General features: G+C 40.6%; 1 protein-coding gene across 1 annotated transcript in view; it reads right to left on the reverse strand.

The window, feature by feature from the left end:
* Window positions 1-17,378, reverse strand: part of capza1b (capping actin protein of muscle Z-line subunit alpha 1b) — a 38,262-nt gene that overhangs the window by 17,308 nt on the left and 3,576 nt on the right. The window contains exons 2-3 of the mRNA XM_069941942.1: window positions 8,673-8,736; window positions 2,971-3,022 (exon numbers count right to left, since the gene is read on the reverse strand). Of these exons, the coding sequence (XP_069798043.1) occupies window positions 2,971-3,022; window positions 8,673-8,736 (116 nt within the window). The remainder of the gene's footprint in view (window positions 1-2,970; window positions 3,023-8,672; window positions 8,737-17,378) is intronic.

A 17,378-nucleotide genomic window follows, 5' to 3' on the forward strand; every position in this document is an offset into this window, starting at 1 on the left:
GCCCGCCCGACTCGCGCTGCCGGTCTCGGTCTCTTGCCCGCCCGGCTCACGCTGCTGTCTCTTTCCCCACTTGCTGGATTTTGGAGCTTTCCGGATAAAGGATTGTGTAACTGGCCCTTTAGGCTCACAAGCCCATGCTGCCCAATTATCCTACAACCCCGCCCAGTATGTTTTTTTATTTTTGTTTGTTTTTTTTTTAAAGTAGCCAAATTTATGGTTAAATCAATGCAGGAAATGAAACATAGATATATGGAGGAGGCAACACCCAAGAGAGAAGGAATATTCATATTATTCGAGTAGGCACAAAACATACTCAAGGATTGATATGTTTTTGTTGTCAGCCTATATTACCAGCCCCCCCACATCTCCATCGGGCACACAAAACTCAAAACGGTCAACCAGTTTACCTATCTCGGCTGCACCATTTCATCAGATGCAAGGATCGACAATGAGATAGACAACAGACTCGCCAAGGCAAATAGCGCCTTTGGAAGACTACACAAAAGAGTCTGGAAAAACAACCAACTGAAAAACCTCACAAAGATAAGCGTATACAGAGCCGTTGTCATACCCACACTCCTGTTCGGCTCCGAATCATGGGTCCTCTACCGGCACCACCTACGGCTCCTAGAACGCTTCCACCAGCGTTGTCTCCGCTCCATCCTCAACATCCATTGGAGCGCTTACATCCCTAACGTCGAAGTACTCGAGATGGCAGAGGTCGACAGCATCGAGTCCACGCTGCTGAAGATCCAGCTGCGCTGGATGCGTCACGTCTCCAGAATGGAGGACCATCGCCTTCCCAAGATCGTGTTATATGGCGAGCTCTCCACTGGCCACCGTGACAGAGATGCACCAAAGAAAAGGTACAAGGACTGCCTAAAGAAATCTCTTGGTGCCTGCCACATTGACCACCGCCAGTGGGCTGATATCGCCTCAAACCGTGCATCTTGGCGCCTCACAGTTTGGCGGGCAGCAACCTCCTTTGAAGAAGACCGCAGAGCCTACCTCACTGACAAAAGGCAAAGGAGGAAAAACCCAACACCCAACCCCAACCCACCAATTTTCCCCTGCAACCGCTGCAATCGTGTCTGCCTGTCCCGCATCGGACTTGTCAGCCACAAACGAGCCTGCAGCTGACGTGGACTTTTTACCCCCTCCATAAATCTTCGTCCGCGAAGCCAAGCCAAAGAAGAAAAAAGAAATATTCAAGGGAGAGTTAGGAAAACTGAGTATAAAGCTAGACTACTATCTGATCATTCACCCCTGTTATTAGCAATAGAACTGGAGGACATCCCACCAAGAAGCATTTCCTGCACAAATGCTATATGTATTTTTTCCTTCAATAAATTTAATAGCCTCTTCCTTTTAATTTGGTTATGTATTCCATTAATATTTAGTCATAGAGTTCAAACATGGCCATCTTGTATCTTGCATACACCTCTGTCCACTTCTTTGCCACCTCCATCCCCCTTTTCCCCATTTTCATCTCTTAGTTCCCTTACTAAACTCAATGTCTGACAACACATTTAAAACACAAAATACCCCAACAGTTCCCACACCCGCCCAGTATGTTTTGATGGGTGGTAGGAAACCAGAGCACTCGGAGGAAACCCATGTAGATATGGGGAGAAAATACAAACTCCTTTCAGACAGTGCAAGATTTGATTCTGGGTTCCTGGTGTTGTAACGGAGTTGCGCTGCCCTAATGTGCACCGTTTTCCCATGGTATTGCTTACACATTTTTAGTTGAAACTCTTCATTCCATTATGTCCAAGGCTGACACAGTTCAGGAGATGAGCTCATTCCAAATCTGGCATACTTTCCTGGTCATATTTTCTAGTTTGAAAAGACAGATTAGATCAAAGTCTATTGTTCACAATAATTTTCACCTGTTTTTGTCTGAAGTCAGGAGCATCTCCAAAAAAGGTTTTGATTCGCAAGGTGAGAGATGCTGCATTTCATTCTGACATCACGATGCTTTGCAGGGCCACACGGTAGTGGGTGTGCTACAGCAATACCATGTAAAAACAATTCGTGCACAGGAGGCTTTCCCTCCTCAGAATCAGAGTGGAAGCAAGTTGTTCATTCCAAAAACAATGCCTACAAAAGAAATCCTGACTACCAAATTGTAATGTAGAAATTCAATTGGAAGGGTGTTTGAGTGCAGAATAAAAATCATTAAATAGAAATGCAAAGTTCAATTTTCATCATTAATTCTACAAAACTAATGAACTTCACATCATAAAATTGAAACACAGGGACAGCAGTAATACGAGAGGTTTGGCGATGTAGGTGCATAATTTGTGTTATTAAACCACTAAAAATTATAGTTGTGGTAGTTCATAAGAACACAAGAAATTGGAAGCAAAACACAGAAGTCTGCAGACGCCATGTTTGAAGTAAAAACACCATGCTGGAGAAACTCAGTAGGCCAAACAGTGTAGTTTATAGAGCCACATTATGTAACCAACATTATGGTTATTACAGAACGGTAGAAGCCAATTCCGGCCATTTAAACTCGTGTTGCCCAATTACATCCAAATGAACTTAAATCCCACATTTTGGAGGATGGGAGAAAACTGGGCATCTGGGGAAAACCCATGGAGAGAATCTAAAAACACCCTCCAGAGAGCACCAAATACAAACCCAGGTCACGGACGGTGTAATAGCATCTCGCTGTTATGCAAAAGGTGCTGTCCAAAACCTTCATAAAAACTCCAAAATGCCACAGATGAAACTGGAGTATGTGAAGCAGCCGAGGCCGTGGAATGCTGGAGGAGAATTCACGAACACTCGGTGACTCAGAACCGACTCTTTTGCTTCTTTTACTGTAAGGGGCATTGGGCAACACTAATGGCAACTTTTTGCCTTTCAGCTGGCAGAAGGAAATTTCATACATTACATGTTCTGTACTGACAATAAAGGAATCTCAAACCTTTCATTAAAAACTCCAAAATACCAACTTACTTTACAGTTGCTTCCTTGAGAAGACCGTCATTACTCATTAGAACTCGGACATCTGGAAAGTGAAAACATTTTAAAATCAGAACTCGTTCAACCAAGCTAATTTATCTGAACATATTTATTGATGAATGTAAAAATTATGAATAAACTAAGAATACAGTTAAATGTTGATTCAAAATTGTTTAATTTATATTGGTATGTGCCAAGGATGTCTGGAACAAATTCTGATGACACCTGGGGAAATAAACCTCCTGGAATGGTGCAGGAAAAATCCAAATAGCTTATTTATAAATGTTTTCAATCTCTATCATTCTTATACATTCCTACCAAAATAACTCAGAGTGGGCTAAAGTAAGAATCTGCTAACTTAGTATTACTTACCTCAGAGTAAGAGTGCGTAATTACAGCAGATAGACTATTAAAAAAATCTATCAAGTTTATGATCATCTGATTGTACATGCGCAATCTGGCGAAATAAGTCTCTACAGACGATGGTGTACACACAAAAGCACAATATATAATGATCACACACAAATACACACACACTATATAAATATATATATATATGTATATAAATAAAATAAATGTGAGTGTGTATAATACACACACACAAATAAATATTTGAGATGATTTACACAGAGGTACTGTTCATCAGTTTCCCAGCCTGTGGGAAGTATACCCCAACCTGGCAGTCCTGATTCTGATGCTCTTGAACCTTTTGTGTTGATACTGGTTTAAAGATACTGTGCGTTGTAATTCCTTGAACCCTATTTGGACCACACTACCAGTAAATGTAGTTCATAATGGAAAGGGAGACGGTTTTACAAATCCTCTGGATAGACTTTCAGTCTGAAGCTTTGCAGCTGCCGTACCACACAATGATGCAGCCAGACATGGCACTCTCAACTGTGCTCCTCTAAAAGGTTGTCAAGATGAGGGTTGGTAGCCTTGCTCTTCTTAAGAATTGTAGGTGACGCTGTGCCTTCCTGACCAGGAGGTGTTTTTGTGAATCCAGGATAGGTCATCCTATCAGTAAATCTGCCCATTATCTTAATGGTAATTAGATCACCATTGCTCAAAAAAAATGTACACGTTGCCAACAAAGAAAGAAAATAATAACCAAGTGAAATTCATACATATTAACAAAAGCACCTGTGAATTGTGTCCTGTGAAATATCCCCTCCAGGCAGAAGGACAGAATCCCTCTGGTCTTCACTTTCCACCCCAATGGGTTCTGCATTGGACACATTATCCTCCAACACCTCTATACCTTCAGTGCAATCCGTCCAATAGCCACATCTTTCCTTCTCAACCCTGTGAGGTCTCTCCAAGATTCCCCAGTCTGCTCTTCCCTCCACACCCACCCTTCCACCCCCTTAAGCAGCTCCTGCTGTCATCGCAGAAAGTGCAAAACTTGTCCCTAGACAGCTCCCCTCACTTCTATCCAGGAGAGGCAGAGCGTGACATGCACATCAATCAAGCAAATCTACTGCATTCAATCTACTTGTCGTGGCCTTCTTTGCATCAGCAAATGCAGACTGGGTGGCTACTTTGCCGAACACGTGGGCTTTGTGAGTCTAAACTTGAGCTTCCTTTCACCAACGATTTTAACTCCCCCAACCATTCCCATAACAATACATCGGCCCTTGGCTTCAGCATTGTCAGGATGGGGTCAAATGTAAACTCGACGAACAACGCATCATTTTCCTGCTAGATAGCCTTAATCCTGATAGCATGAACAATGATTTTTCCAACTTTATGCAACTCCCACCTGGTTCCACCGCTTCCATCTCTTCTTTTACCAACTCATTTTTTCTTTAACTTTTATTTCCATCAACGGCTTGCTATATCTACATCTCTCTTGCTCCCTCGTATATATATATATATATATATATATATATATATATATATAAAAAAATCAGCTCCTTTTCTCTTTCGTCTTGGTAAAGGAACCAGATCTGAAATGCTGACTGACATTTCTAACCACAGTACCTGCCTGAGACTCTTCAGCAATTCTTTGTTTTTTCCTAATGGACATGATGCAGAGCAATTTAATAATCTGCCAGAACCGTCTGTCCTGCTGTCCTGAGAAGAAAGTTGTGCTTGCTTGACTGTGCCAATAGATGACAGTACTCTGTCACAGAAACTGAAAAGGGAGTTTTATTTCACGCTGGTTGCTCTGTCTTAAAAAAAACGTTTTAACCTCATTCGGGAGAACATAAAAGCAGTAAAGCCTTATTTCAACTGCACAGGTGGTAGTAAAACCATATTTAGAATTAGAATTCTTAATTTAAAGAAAAATACATCACTGGAACCATACAGAATAGTTTCAGAATGATGAGCCTGGACATTCAATGATTACTTTATGAGGAATAAGGGGGACACCCATTTATGACTGAAATCAGGAAGAATTTCTTCTCTCAAAGAAATTAAAATCTTTGCTATTCCTTCTCCCAAAGTGCTAGGAGTACTCATTGAGCTGTGAATAGATTCTGAGATGGAAGATTATATAACAGTAAGCGAATCGAAGGTTATGAGATAGGGTAGGAAAGTGGATGTGGAAAGATGGGTTAATCAAGTGTATTGTCATCTGATTGTACAAGTACAACCAAATGAAACAGCGTTCTCCAGTCCTTGGTGCAAAGCCTGCAGACAACACACGTGCAGACAAACAAAATACATGCTGGACAAGTATTCGTATATTCAATTGGGACCGACGAACTGGACGCAACTCAGGTTGGTCGTTAAGTCAGGAACGCCCACCACGACCATAAGTAAATTTTTTTAAAAGATTTTTACCACATGAATCATTGATGAAGAATGTAGTACAGTACAGCACCTTCAATAGATACTCCTCAATCCCCATATGAACTTCTAGTATATAATAAAGTCATTGGACTTGGTCATTGGGCTGCCGTGGGGAGACTGGGCTGCTGCGGGGACTTCAGGGCTGTCAACAGGAGTGGGGGCCAGTGTATACAGCACTTTTAATACAAAATATTTTCTTGTACAGTAATTAAAAAAAAATCTTTATTGTATGAAACTCGGTTGTATGTGCGGGCGGACGTAACTCGCATAGGTCAGAAGTGGAGAACAAGCTGTAAACAAATATCGTTTTGTGAATATGAGTCTTGGATAGCGAGTATGAGCAGTTTCTTTGATCATTCAGCATTTTCACTGCCCATGGGAATTGGGATATCACCCATCATTTTACTCCAATGTGGATCAGGTTTCAATGACTTTGGGCTCTAATATTCTTAAAGGTAAAATTTCCATTATTGTCACATACTACTACTCCATTTAGAATGTAGCGTACATGAAATTCTTTGACTATTGTCCATCGTAAAAGAGAGTCGCCATTTTGCCCGGCACCCCTCACAGAAACCTACCTACAGCACCTGGTGTTCCTGGGCGGTCTCCCCTCCAAGTACTGACCAGGCCTGAGCCTGCTTAGCTTCCGAGATCAGACAAACTTGGGCACATTCAGCCGAGTAGGCTTGTCATGGATCTGGAGTTGCTTAAAATTCTCAGGTACTGTTTTTTATGCTTTGCACTTCCTGCACTTGTAATTTCACATTTTATTAAATATTGTTTATCTAATCTATGGCTTTACCACTGGAAAATAAGCATATAATCATTCTACCCGCCAGCTTTCATTTGACAACTTCAGTCTTCAAAACAACTTGCATCCCCAAACATTTCATTTGAGCTCCTGATGACTATACATTAGACTTGGCACAAAGGGATTGGAAAAAAAAATAAACCTGCTTTGATTTACATGAAAAGGTAATTTATAAATAAGCATCAACTTGAGAAGCTGTAGTTTGCATATAAATGTCGTTCCTCCTGATCTGATATTTGTGAGTAACTTTGTTACTTAAATTTTTCTACAAAATTACAGAAATTTTAAATTCTCAAGCATGACTAGATAGATTATTAGTAATATACGTACTCATGTAATCTTCAAATTTTGTCGACCAATTTTTAGGGTAAAATTTAGGGGGTGTACTACTCACATACTACTTTTGACCAGGGTTAAGTATCTGCGTAGTTCAGGGTGTTGGGGGCTTGAATGGGCGGACGAGCAGGACCTGGGGAAGAGTCCACAGTTGGGATGTTGGGACCAAAAAAAAAAGCTGGGGAGGGGTTCGAGAACTGACTCAAATGGACAAATCCTCCACTCCATTTAAAGCATGTAACGAATAAGGGCATTCATTCCGGATTCCATGTGAAGTAATCCTTCAGCACTGGAGGTCCACTGACCTTTGATGGCTCTACCACTGAGGTCGTCAAGAGAATAAAGTTTCTTGGATTGCTCTTGGCAGAGAATCTCACCTGGTCCCTTAACACAATGAAGAACTCTGACAATAATTCACAATGCCATTAGCATTCATAAGGGGAACACATCTGTACATCCGTCATTGGACCCCCTGTAGTTCGCATACAGATCTAACTGCCCCTTGGAGGATGCCATTATCACACCCTCCATCTAGTCGTCACCCACCTGGAAAATAAGGACTCGTATTTTCAAATGCTGTTAATTAAATTCAGTTGGCCATCCAACACTATCATACTTCAGTACCTGATAAGGAAGTTGAGCCTGCTGGTCTAAACACCTCCCTGTGGCATTGGATTCTTGACTTCCTATCAGGGAGACCTCAAGCAGTCTGGATTGGTAACAGCACTTCCAAGACCCAGGGACCCCTCCCCCACAGGGCTGCGTTGCTTCTTCACTCTGCTGATCCAAGACTGGGCAGCTAAACACAGCTCAAACCACATCATCAAGTTTGCAGACGACACAGCCGTGGTGGGCCTTATTAGTAATATTGAGGAGTCAGCTTACAGAGATGAGTTCCAGTCACCAACAGACTGGTGCAGAGCCAAGAACCTGTATCTGAACGTTGTTAATAAAACAAGAGAGAAGGTTGTCGACTTCAGGAGGGCCAAAGGAGACCAAGGTCCGCTGACCTTTGATGGCTCTACCACTGAGGTCGTCAAGAGAATAGTTTCTTGGATTGCACTTGGCAGAGAATCTCACCTGGTCCCTTAATACAAGCTCCATAGCCAAGAAAGCCCAGCAGTGCCTCTATTTCCTGTGAAGGCTGAAGAAAGTTTATCTCCCACACTCCATCCTCACTACATTCTACAGGGGATGTATTGAGAGTATCCTGCGCAACTGCATTACCGCCTTGAACTGCAAGTCCCTAAAGAGGATACTGAAGTCAGCATAAATAGATTATTGGGAGCTCTCTTCCTACCACGAACGACATCTACAGTACTCAATATAGGTGAAAGGCAATAAACATCGTGAAGGACTCCACACACTCCTCTTGTAAAAACTGTTCTCCTTTCTGCCATCTGGTAAGAGTTACCATAGCACTTGCCCCAGATTAGGCAGCAGTCATGTGTCGTCTGTACCCCCCCTCCCCCCCACCAAGCCATCCTGAATTCCCAGAACATATGTGGATAGTGTACTGTGAACTTTTACTGTATACATCTTAATATTTTAACGTGTAACTTCTATTCTAACATATTCTTACATTTATGGAAATATGCTCTGTGATCCTGGAGAAATGCTATCTCATCTTTACCATGCGAGCATGGTATGAATGGTAAATAAAGGTGACTTGACGTATCCAATGATCAAATGAGCAAATCAGAGATTAGAAAAGCCAGAAAAGAATTTAATGTTTTCATTTACTTACCATTAAATACCTCATTGAACTCTCCTGGCGGTGCATGTGTGATGAACTTGGTGACTACTTGCACCTAAAATCAAACGAGAAATTCAAGTTGGTTACCAAGTCTGTTTCTCACAATACACAAAAGGCACACAACTCAAAATCACAGGTTTGCTGGAGAAATTGAGCAGGTCACACTGCATTGAACCATGAGCAAAAAAAAACAGGCAGGTAGTTGAATAATAAGATAGGGGTGGTTGGGGGAGTGGGCAGAGAGGAGTGGAGAGAGGAAGAGACAGAGGAAGGAGCAGCTGAGAGGTAAAAGGTTATGGATGAATACGGGGAGATTAGAAGAGAAAAATGCTGAGAAGTGACGGAAGAGGGCAGAAGGTAGTTCTCTGATAGCAGAGGGAAGGCAAAGGGTGTGGGGAACTGGAGGTTCAGCTCATTCTTCTGTTGAACCATCCTTCCATCACATCAATCACCAATAAAAAAAATACTGGAAACACTGAGCAGGATGTACACTCATCTGTGACCTGAAATGTCAACTCATTTATTTTCCTTCCGATGCTACCTGCCTTGCTAAATACTCACATTTTCTGATTTTATTTCAGACTTGCAGCATCGAGAGATTTCTGATTTTCTTGAATCAAGTTAGCAAACTGCAGGACACAATCCTGGAATAGGCTCTTCAGTATCTATTAATACATTTGTTCAACATCTCACACATAGATATTTGACCCTTTTTGCTGTGGTACAATTCCAAATTCAAACTTGCTTTCTCACAAAGCTATTTCTCTCTGCCCAAAAGCCTGGGTAATAAGTGGCATTGTGAAAAGGTTGATCAATCTGTGGTGACTAACACTGATCAGAGACATTTACTAATCAGTGAGAAGAGAAAAAGTATAAAGATCTTACTTTTACATTTTAAATTTAGACATAGACCACAGCACGCCCATTGACCCTCAAACCCAGTACGTTATGAAGGGTGGGAGGAAACCAGAGCACCCGGAGGAAACCCACACAGATATGGGGAGAACGTACAAATTCTTTACAGACAGCGCCAGATTCAAATCCTGGTCACTGGCGCTGTAGCAGCGTTCTGCTGGCTGTGCCTTCATCTGAATGAATGGAACCCAATATCAATCATACATCGCCTGATGAAAATATATTCAAAAGCCTCTTCGATAGGTACATAGATGTCAGAAAATTAGCGGCTATTGAAAAACCTTATTTTTGTGGAGTAGGTTGACTTTCAGCATAGGGCCTGCACTGTGCTGTTAAGTTTCTATACCATGCTTTCAAAATGAGAATATAATGAGTTTGGTGAAGTGAGAGGGAGAGCTGAGATGGAGACTGGTAGGCAATAGGTGGCATCAAAGAAGAGGCAGATGAGGCAATTGGATCGAGGGAATTGGAAGTTGTCATGAGAGGCATCCTACATATAGGTGAGAAGAAACTGGACAAGAGGGGACAGGATATAAGAGATGGCGCAAAGAGTGGCAGTTGACAGTTCTGTTTGTGGATCTTAGATAGAGATCGAATTGGGCAATGCCAGGTTGGGTCACTATCAGATTGGAATCTGCGATGTTAATAGATCAATAACATTCGGGGAGAAGATGGCTTGGTGTTTGCCTTTGGAATCATGGCAAGAGAAAGGACAAAGAGCTGTTGTCTGGCCTCTGCAAGGATGATGTCAGTGTGCCAGACCACAATGCACCACCTTCATCTGTGGATTTGATTCCAAGGTTGGGATTGGTGCGATATGAGCGGAGTGCTGTGCATTTGGATGGAATACAATTCGAGTGGGTCCAGCAACGTCAAGACAGTCAATGTCACACTGGTATAATAGGAAATGAAAAGATCAAGAGAGAGTGAAAGGCCAGCTTGTTAAAGTAGAAGGGGGCGCAGAAGAAAAAGGAAATTATAGTTGCCGGGAGGGTGGGGGGGAATAGTGTGATTCCTTTCCGAAGAAAGACACGAGGTACAGGAGGAAGAGCTACCTACGTGTTGGGCCTGGAAGACCTCGATGTTCAGGCACAGGAGTTGAAAAGCAAGGCCTCTGCTGAGAAGAGCACAGTGAGGGCGGTGGGGGGGGGGGACGTGGGGTGAGAAGAGAGTAATAAGAGACAGGGCTTGGGGTAATGTAGTGAGGGGAAGTCAGAGGAAAGAGGTGAGGAAGAAGAGGATTTAAGAATAGTGATGGGGCTGGGATATTGGATCAGAGGAGGGTGGGGTGAGGGCGATCCATCGGGGAAGAACGAGTGGGCCTACATGGAGATGAACAGATCATTTGTTGGCCAGGAATATGCTAAATTGTTCGCTGACTTAGTGGATGCAGTGGAGGATAAAGAACATCTGTTAATAAGAAAAAAATGAGACTGTTGTGTGTTTATATGAAAACCAGCACATAATGCAAGTGATAGAACACAAGAAAAAACTATCAGTCATTGAAACTCAGCTGTGAATCGAATAGCGATAAAAATTAAATTCAATTTCTCAAAGTGACAAGGTGGGATATGGCTTCTCGTTCTCTGCGTTACTTTGTCCAAGCTTCTTTTCTCAAGTAAGGAGGCCAGAACTGCACACTGAACTCCAGCTGCAACCTCACCAGTATCCTGCATAGTTGCAGCAGGTTCTCCTGCCTTTAAATTCAGTCCCTCTAGCAATGAAGGCCAACATTCCATTTATCTTCTTGAATACCCATTGCTCCTGCAAACCAACCATTCGCAATTCAAGCACAAGAACTCCAAACCCTTCTACACAACAGCACTCTACAACGATTTATCGTTTAAATAATCTGATCTTTTAATTTTCCTTCCAAAGTGGATGACCTTGGTTTTGTATTCGATCCGCCAGATTCTTGCCCACACATTTAATTTACCTACATCTCTCTGTATCCTCTGGACAATTTGCTTTTCCACTCAATTCAGTGTCATCTTACTGCAAAAAAAATCTCTTAAGTGCTTTTGTTTTAAATGACCGGCCACCTATCTTGTAACTGTGTTGTGACCTCTTATTTGAGACTCTCCCACTAGCAAAAACATCTAAATTTCTACTGAATCGTGCCCACTCAGGATCTTAAATGTCTCAATAAGTTCATCTTCTAAACCCCAAGTTTAAATTTTGTTTTTAATTCATTGTGGGAATGTGGGCTTCACAGGCTGGACCAACATTTGTCCATCCCCAATTATTCTTGCGAATGTGGTGATGAGCTGCTTTCTTGAACTGCTGTACTCAATGAAGTGTGGATATGTACAGGGAGAGAGTTCAGGGATCCAGAGTAAATAGCCATGCTCAGATTTTTAAAAATTGAGATATTTGTTGATCATTACAGTTTTAAGCAAGATCTAACAACATGCAGGTGTTTTGCAGATTTTAAAAAAGTAGTGGTATTGGAAGCAACGCAGATACATTGCTTCTCTTCTATCCACCCATGTAATAGTTTTACATATATTGTTTTTGATTATTGGAACACAAATACTGCAAATTTGAGCAAGACTTGGCAACATCTAAGCTTGTTATGGTTAATTGGTAACTCCTTCAACCATTTAAGACAACCATTTAATCTGAAGGGGAGAAAGCTGGGCAGAAGGACTGAGTGAAAAAACAGATCAGCTCAGAATTAAATTATGGGGCAGTCTTGATGGGCTGAAAAGCCTACTTCTGCTAAATCTTATGGTCTTAATTCTCTAAACTCACTGTTCTTGATTAAAGTCCAACAAATATTAATTGTATTGAGAGAAAAGTAGCCACAGCAGTAAGAATGGAAATATTGCAGACATAATTTTTTTTTTTTAAAGTACAAATTTGAGTACAAGGAAATTATGAGTGAGAAAACTTGATTAATAAAATCTAAGTATATTTTTGTAAGTTGCTAAATAAGCAGATTTTGAAGCAGCTTTGCTCATTTAAAACACATTTCATCATCCGTAATGTATTTTACTGCACTGAACTTCCTGCTATCTCTGGTGAAGCATTTGAAATATTACCATTTCAGGTAACAAACATAGCAAGCTGCAGAACCCAACTTCCTCTTGTTCAATCGTGCAACTGACTTACTCCATTCCATGACTGCACAGCAGTCAGACAGATCAAGCAGTCATTTTACCAAAATCATAGAATAATGCACCTCATAAATTGCCATTTAGGCCTTTATACCTGTTTTTCTTTTGAAAAGCAGTGAATCTAATTTCTATCAATTCCCCATAGCCTTGTAAATTTTGGTCAAAGCAGTTTCTCTTTATTTCATCAAACCCCTTCTTGATTTTCAGTGCTATTATTAAATCTTCTCAATTTTAATGCTCTGAGAACAGTGCTATTCATGTACAAAATAGTTTTCAGTATAGTACGTTTCCCCGTATCTGGGACCAGACGGTTTTCAGTTATTGCATTTTTTGGTTATCAGAACAAAACCGAAAAAAAACTCAAAACCAGTTCAGTAGCATCAGCCACTGCTGATACCTCCCCACCGCCGCTGATCCCCAACACCTCTCCACTGACAATCCCCGAAGCCTCTCCATCACCACAGCTTATCCCCGACTGCAGTCCCTGCTCCTGCCCAGGAGCCCAAGGTCCCCGCTCCTGCCCATGAGGCCGCTCTCCTTGATGACGCCAAGACAAAGGATTCTTTCGACACCTTGCGGCTGGGAGACAGCAGCACGCAGTTTATAAACCAAGAACAGCAGAGGGTAAATAAGAAATGCAAAAAGAGAGGGGAGGGAGTCACCTGAAACTAGGACAATTGGCGTTCTAATTTCTCCCCACTGCCTAACTCACCGACTTCTTCCAGTCGCTCACTGATGGCTTGAGACTCTGGCCTGCTTCTCTGAGCTGACATCCAGCCATTTAACGTCTGCCTTCCCGGCTGGTTCTGACCTCTATTGTTACCAAAATGGTGCTAACAGAGCATCAGAGCCCAACATGGGCAAGTCAGATGATAATTTTTTTTCCAACTTGTGACATGTCAACGCTGCAAAAAAGTTTGGTTAATGGATCATTTTGGTTAATGGAACTTTGGATAAGGGGAAACATACTGTATTTGAAAGTCATTTTCAGCTGTGGTCTCAAGACATGCCAGGATATTTCAAAAGTTTTAAATGTTCAAATGTTTTTCTTTTCTTTTAAAAATATTTTTTTATTGAGTTTAACATATAAACTTGCATACAAAATTTTAAGGAAAACACAAACAAGTCACCTCATATACATACAAGTACAAAAAAATGATGGAACTACATTAGACAGGTTCTTGATCCACAGAAGAAACAAGTATTAAATTAATCTATGATAACCATGTTTAAATCCATATTTGCCAATTTAAACCAAATAAAAATTGATAAAAAAAGAAAAAAACAAACAAAAAAGCTGAAAACTAAATCGAATCTACCCCCTCCCTCTTGTAAAAATAGGGAAATTGTGGATCTGATTGGCGACCGCCAAGCAGTCGACAGAGAATCTCTTCCAATCATGATATATTCTATGAATGGGCCCCACATCTTTTCAAATTGAAGCTTTTTATCTTTAATGTTGCATCTAATTTTCTCCAAGCTTAAATAGGACATTACATCATATAACCACTGTGTATGGGTAGGTGAAGAGTCATCTTTCCATTTCATTAAAATTGCTCCTCTGGCATGATAAAGGCTAAACTTTCTAAGTGGCAGACAGAAGTATATCTGGCTCATGTGAAAAACCAACAAAGCAATGAACAGACAAGGTTCTATATTAATTTTAAAAATCTGATAAAGTTTGCAAAATGTCTTCCCAAAATCTCTCTAAATTTGGACGCTCCCAAAACATATGGATCAGTGAAGCTTCAAAAATTTTACATCTCATACATAATGGTTCAACATCTGCATAAAAACCAGATAATTTAAGTTTGCACATATGTGTTCTATGTATCACCTTAAATTGTAATAAGCAAGGCCTTGCACAAAATGAAAAGAATCTTCAATCAAGCTGAGAGTAGAAAACCAATCTTCATCTGAAAATGTTATGTTCAAATCTCATTCCCAATCATTCTTGATCCCAGCCGTAGAGGCTGGCCTTAAATCCAATAAATCATTATAAATAGATTATTAATCCACGATGAAAAAGAAACACAAGTTAAAAAATACATCAAGAATATCAGTAATTGAGATTATAAAATCAGAAAGCATGACTGAACAAAATGTCTAACTTGTAAATATCTAAAAATGTTAGAAAGATTAAATTTGACTGATAATTGTTCAAAAGAGTCAAAATTTTCTTGAATAAAAAGATCCTTATAACTTAAACCTTACGTCCAGCAGAGACAGCTGAAAAAGATGATTATAATGTGACAAGCCAGAGAAAAACTATTAAACCTGAAGAATTTTCTAAAAATGTTTTTAACCAAAATATTCCTCTTATGCAGTTTCAAAATATTGCTTGAAATTTATCATATGTAACAATCAACAGCTTCCTACCTACACCTGTCTTGTACATTTTTCTTGCTGATTATGGTTGAGAATAAGAAAATGTGTCCCATCCCAACATACTCATCTCTCTCAAAATATTGGTAGGTGGGTGGACACATTTTCTTAAAATTGGTAACTGTTAAATATTTGGGTTTATTTGCTATAAAGTAGGAAACCACATGGATTTTTCTACCCAAAAGATTTTAAAACTGCGTGGGGGAGATGTATATTCATTTTAATTACCCAGAATCTTCCAATTTAAAAAAAATTATGGTCATGGTGATTTGTTTAAAATGGATCTGTCTCTGCATAGTAAAAATTCAGTTTTAAAACATGGTCTACAGACACCGTTCAAGATTGAAGTAAAAACACTAAGCTGGAGAACTTCAGCAGATCAGTATACTTTGTAATGGATTATGTTATATTTTATATTGTATGTTTTAAAAAGAGATAAATTGTGGCAGGTTTTTTAGTGTAGGTCACATACGAACACTTCAAAACAGTTCTCATTTAAAATGCCAGAGCTCTGCTCAAGCCAGACTGTCCAGGCTCCGAGAGCCTTTGCAAAAACTTTGAAGAATGCCTATAAGGACTTCACAAGTAGGTGTTAATTGGACATGCTGTGGATTAATGGATTACAGAGAGAGAAAATTCAGTTCTGCAGTTCAGCTGCTGGGACTGGAACATGACAAGCTGTCAAGTTTGTGGAAAAGCCCTATTTTGAAGACAGGTTGTGAGTTCTTAGTTCAGCGTGATCAAAGCCCTTGTGGTCCATACAAGAGGAGATGGCTGGCTGTATAATGTTTAACTTGAAATAAGGGAAACAGAAAAGGAACTCTGTGGTGACCTGAAAGAAAGAGGTTATCATCTGGAAAACTCCGATTGGGCAAGTTTCTTTGGCAAAACTCTGAAGTGGCTGATCAGAAGGAATCAGTTTGTGTCCAATGAGCAACAAATCTCTTTCTGAAAATTGACACGGTAAACATTTACCTTTCAACACCAAAACCTGGATAAATTCATAAATGTTAAATTCTGTACACAGTATAAGAATTGCCTGATACCGGTGAACTTGGAGGAGTGAGAAGTGAGATTTGACTGTGAATCAAAGAACTTTTCTGAACTTACATACACATGTATTTAGAATTAGAAGGGGGTTAAGTTAATAGCAATAAATTAAAGTTTGATCCTGTTTTCATGTTTAAAGATAATTAAAAGCAACTTTTGTTTAAGTAACCATTTGTCTTGGTGAATTTCTATTGCTGTTGGGTTTTGGGGTCCTCTGGGCCCATAACAACTTTATGTAGCAAAGATAAAGGTACAACATGAACAAAGTTTTGGGCTTTAAACCTTCAAGGTGTGGGCAACAGGCACATGAACAAAATTTGGGGGAGGGGCGGTTGCAGGGGCAGGTGCACAGTCCCATAGGTAGGAAGTAATAGGTGGATAAGTGAGGGAGGGCACACCAGGAAACAAGGGAAGGAGGTATGGCTCTGTGAATGGAGAGGGAAGGGGGTGGAGAGCTGGAGAAAAGACAGAGGGAATGGGAAGAGATGTCATTGTCGATGCTGAATAACATCGGCATTAACAATAACAATGGCGAGCAACTTAGAGGGTTCAATGCTACCATAAACCTATGCATATGGAGTCAAGAAATTCAGGGCTATGCCAGATTTGACTGCTATTCTAGTCAGTGTGGCTAAGACTCTTAAAGTTGTGAGTTTAAGTTCAGCACAAGAAAAAGCTGATTAAATAACTGAGACTGACACAAGTACTGTCCTGCAAAATAGATGTTAAACTCAGGTTTTGAAATCAGTTTAAAAAAAACGTTTCCATGAGCTGGAGAGGTTTTCTGGGGTCAGCCAACATCATAACATATAACATAACAATTACAGCACGGAAACAGGCCATTAGGCCCTTCTAGTCCGCACCGAACCAAACACCCCTTTCTAGTCCCACCTCCCTGCACAATGCCCATAACCCTCCATCTTCTTCTCATCCATAGACCTGTCCAACCTTTTCTTAAATAATACAATTGACTCCGCCGCCACTATTTCTCCCGGAAGCTCATTCCACACGGCTACCACTCTCTGAGTCAAGAAGTTCCCCCTCATGTTACCTCTAAACCTCTGCCCCTTAATTCTTAACTCATGTCCTCTTGTTTTAATCTTTCCTCCTCCTAACGGAAATAGTCTATCCACATCCACTCTGTCTATCCCTTTCATAATCTTAAATACTTCTATCAAATCCCCTCTCAACCGTCTTCGCTCCAAAGAATAAAGACCTAATAACATAC

This window comes from Narcine bancroftii, chromosome 5, assembly GCF_036971445.1.
Source record: "Narcine bancroftii isolate sNarBan1 chromosome 5, sNarBan1.hap1, whole genome shotgun sequence".
NCBI classification, from domain to species: Eukaryota; Metazoa; Chordata; class Chondrichthyes; order Torpediniformes; family Narcinidae; genus Narcine; species Narcine bancroftii.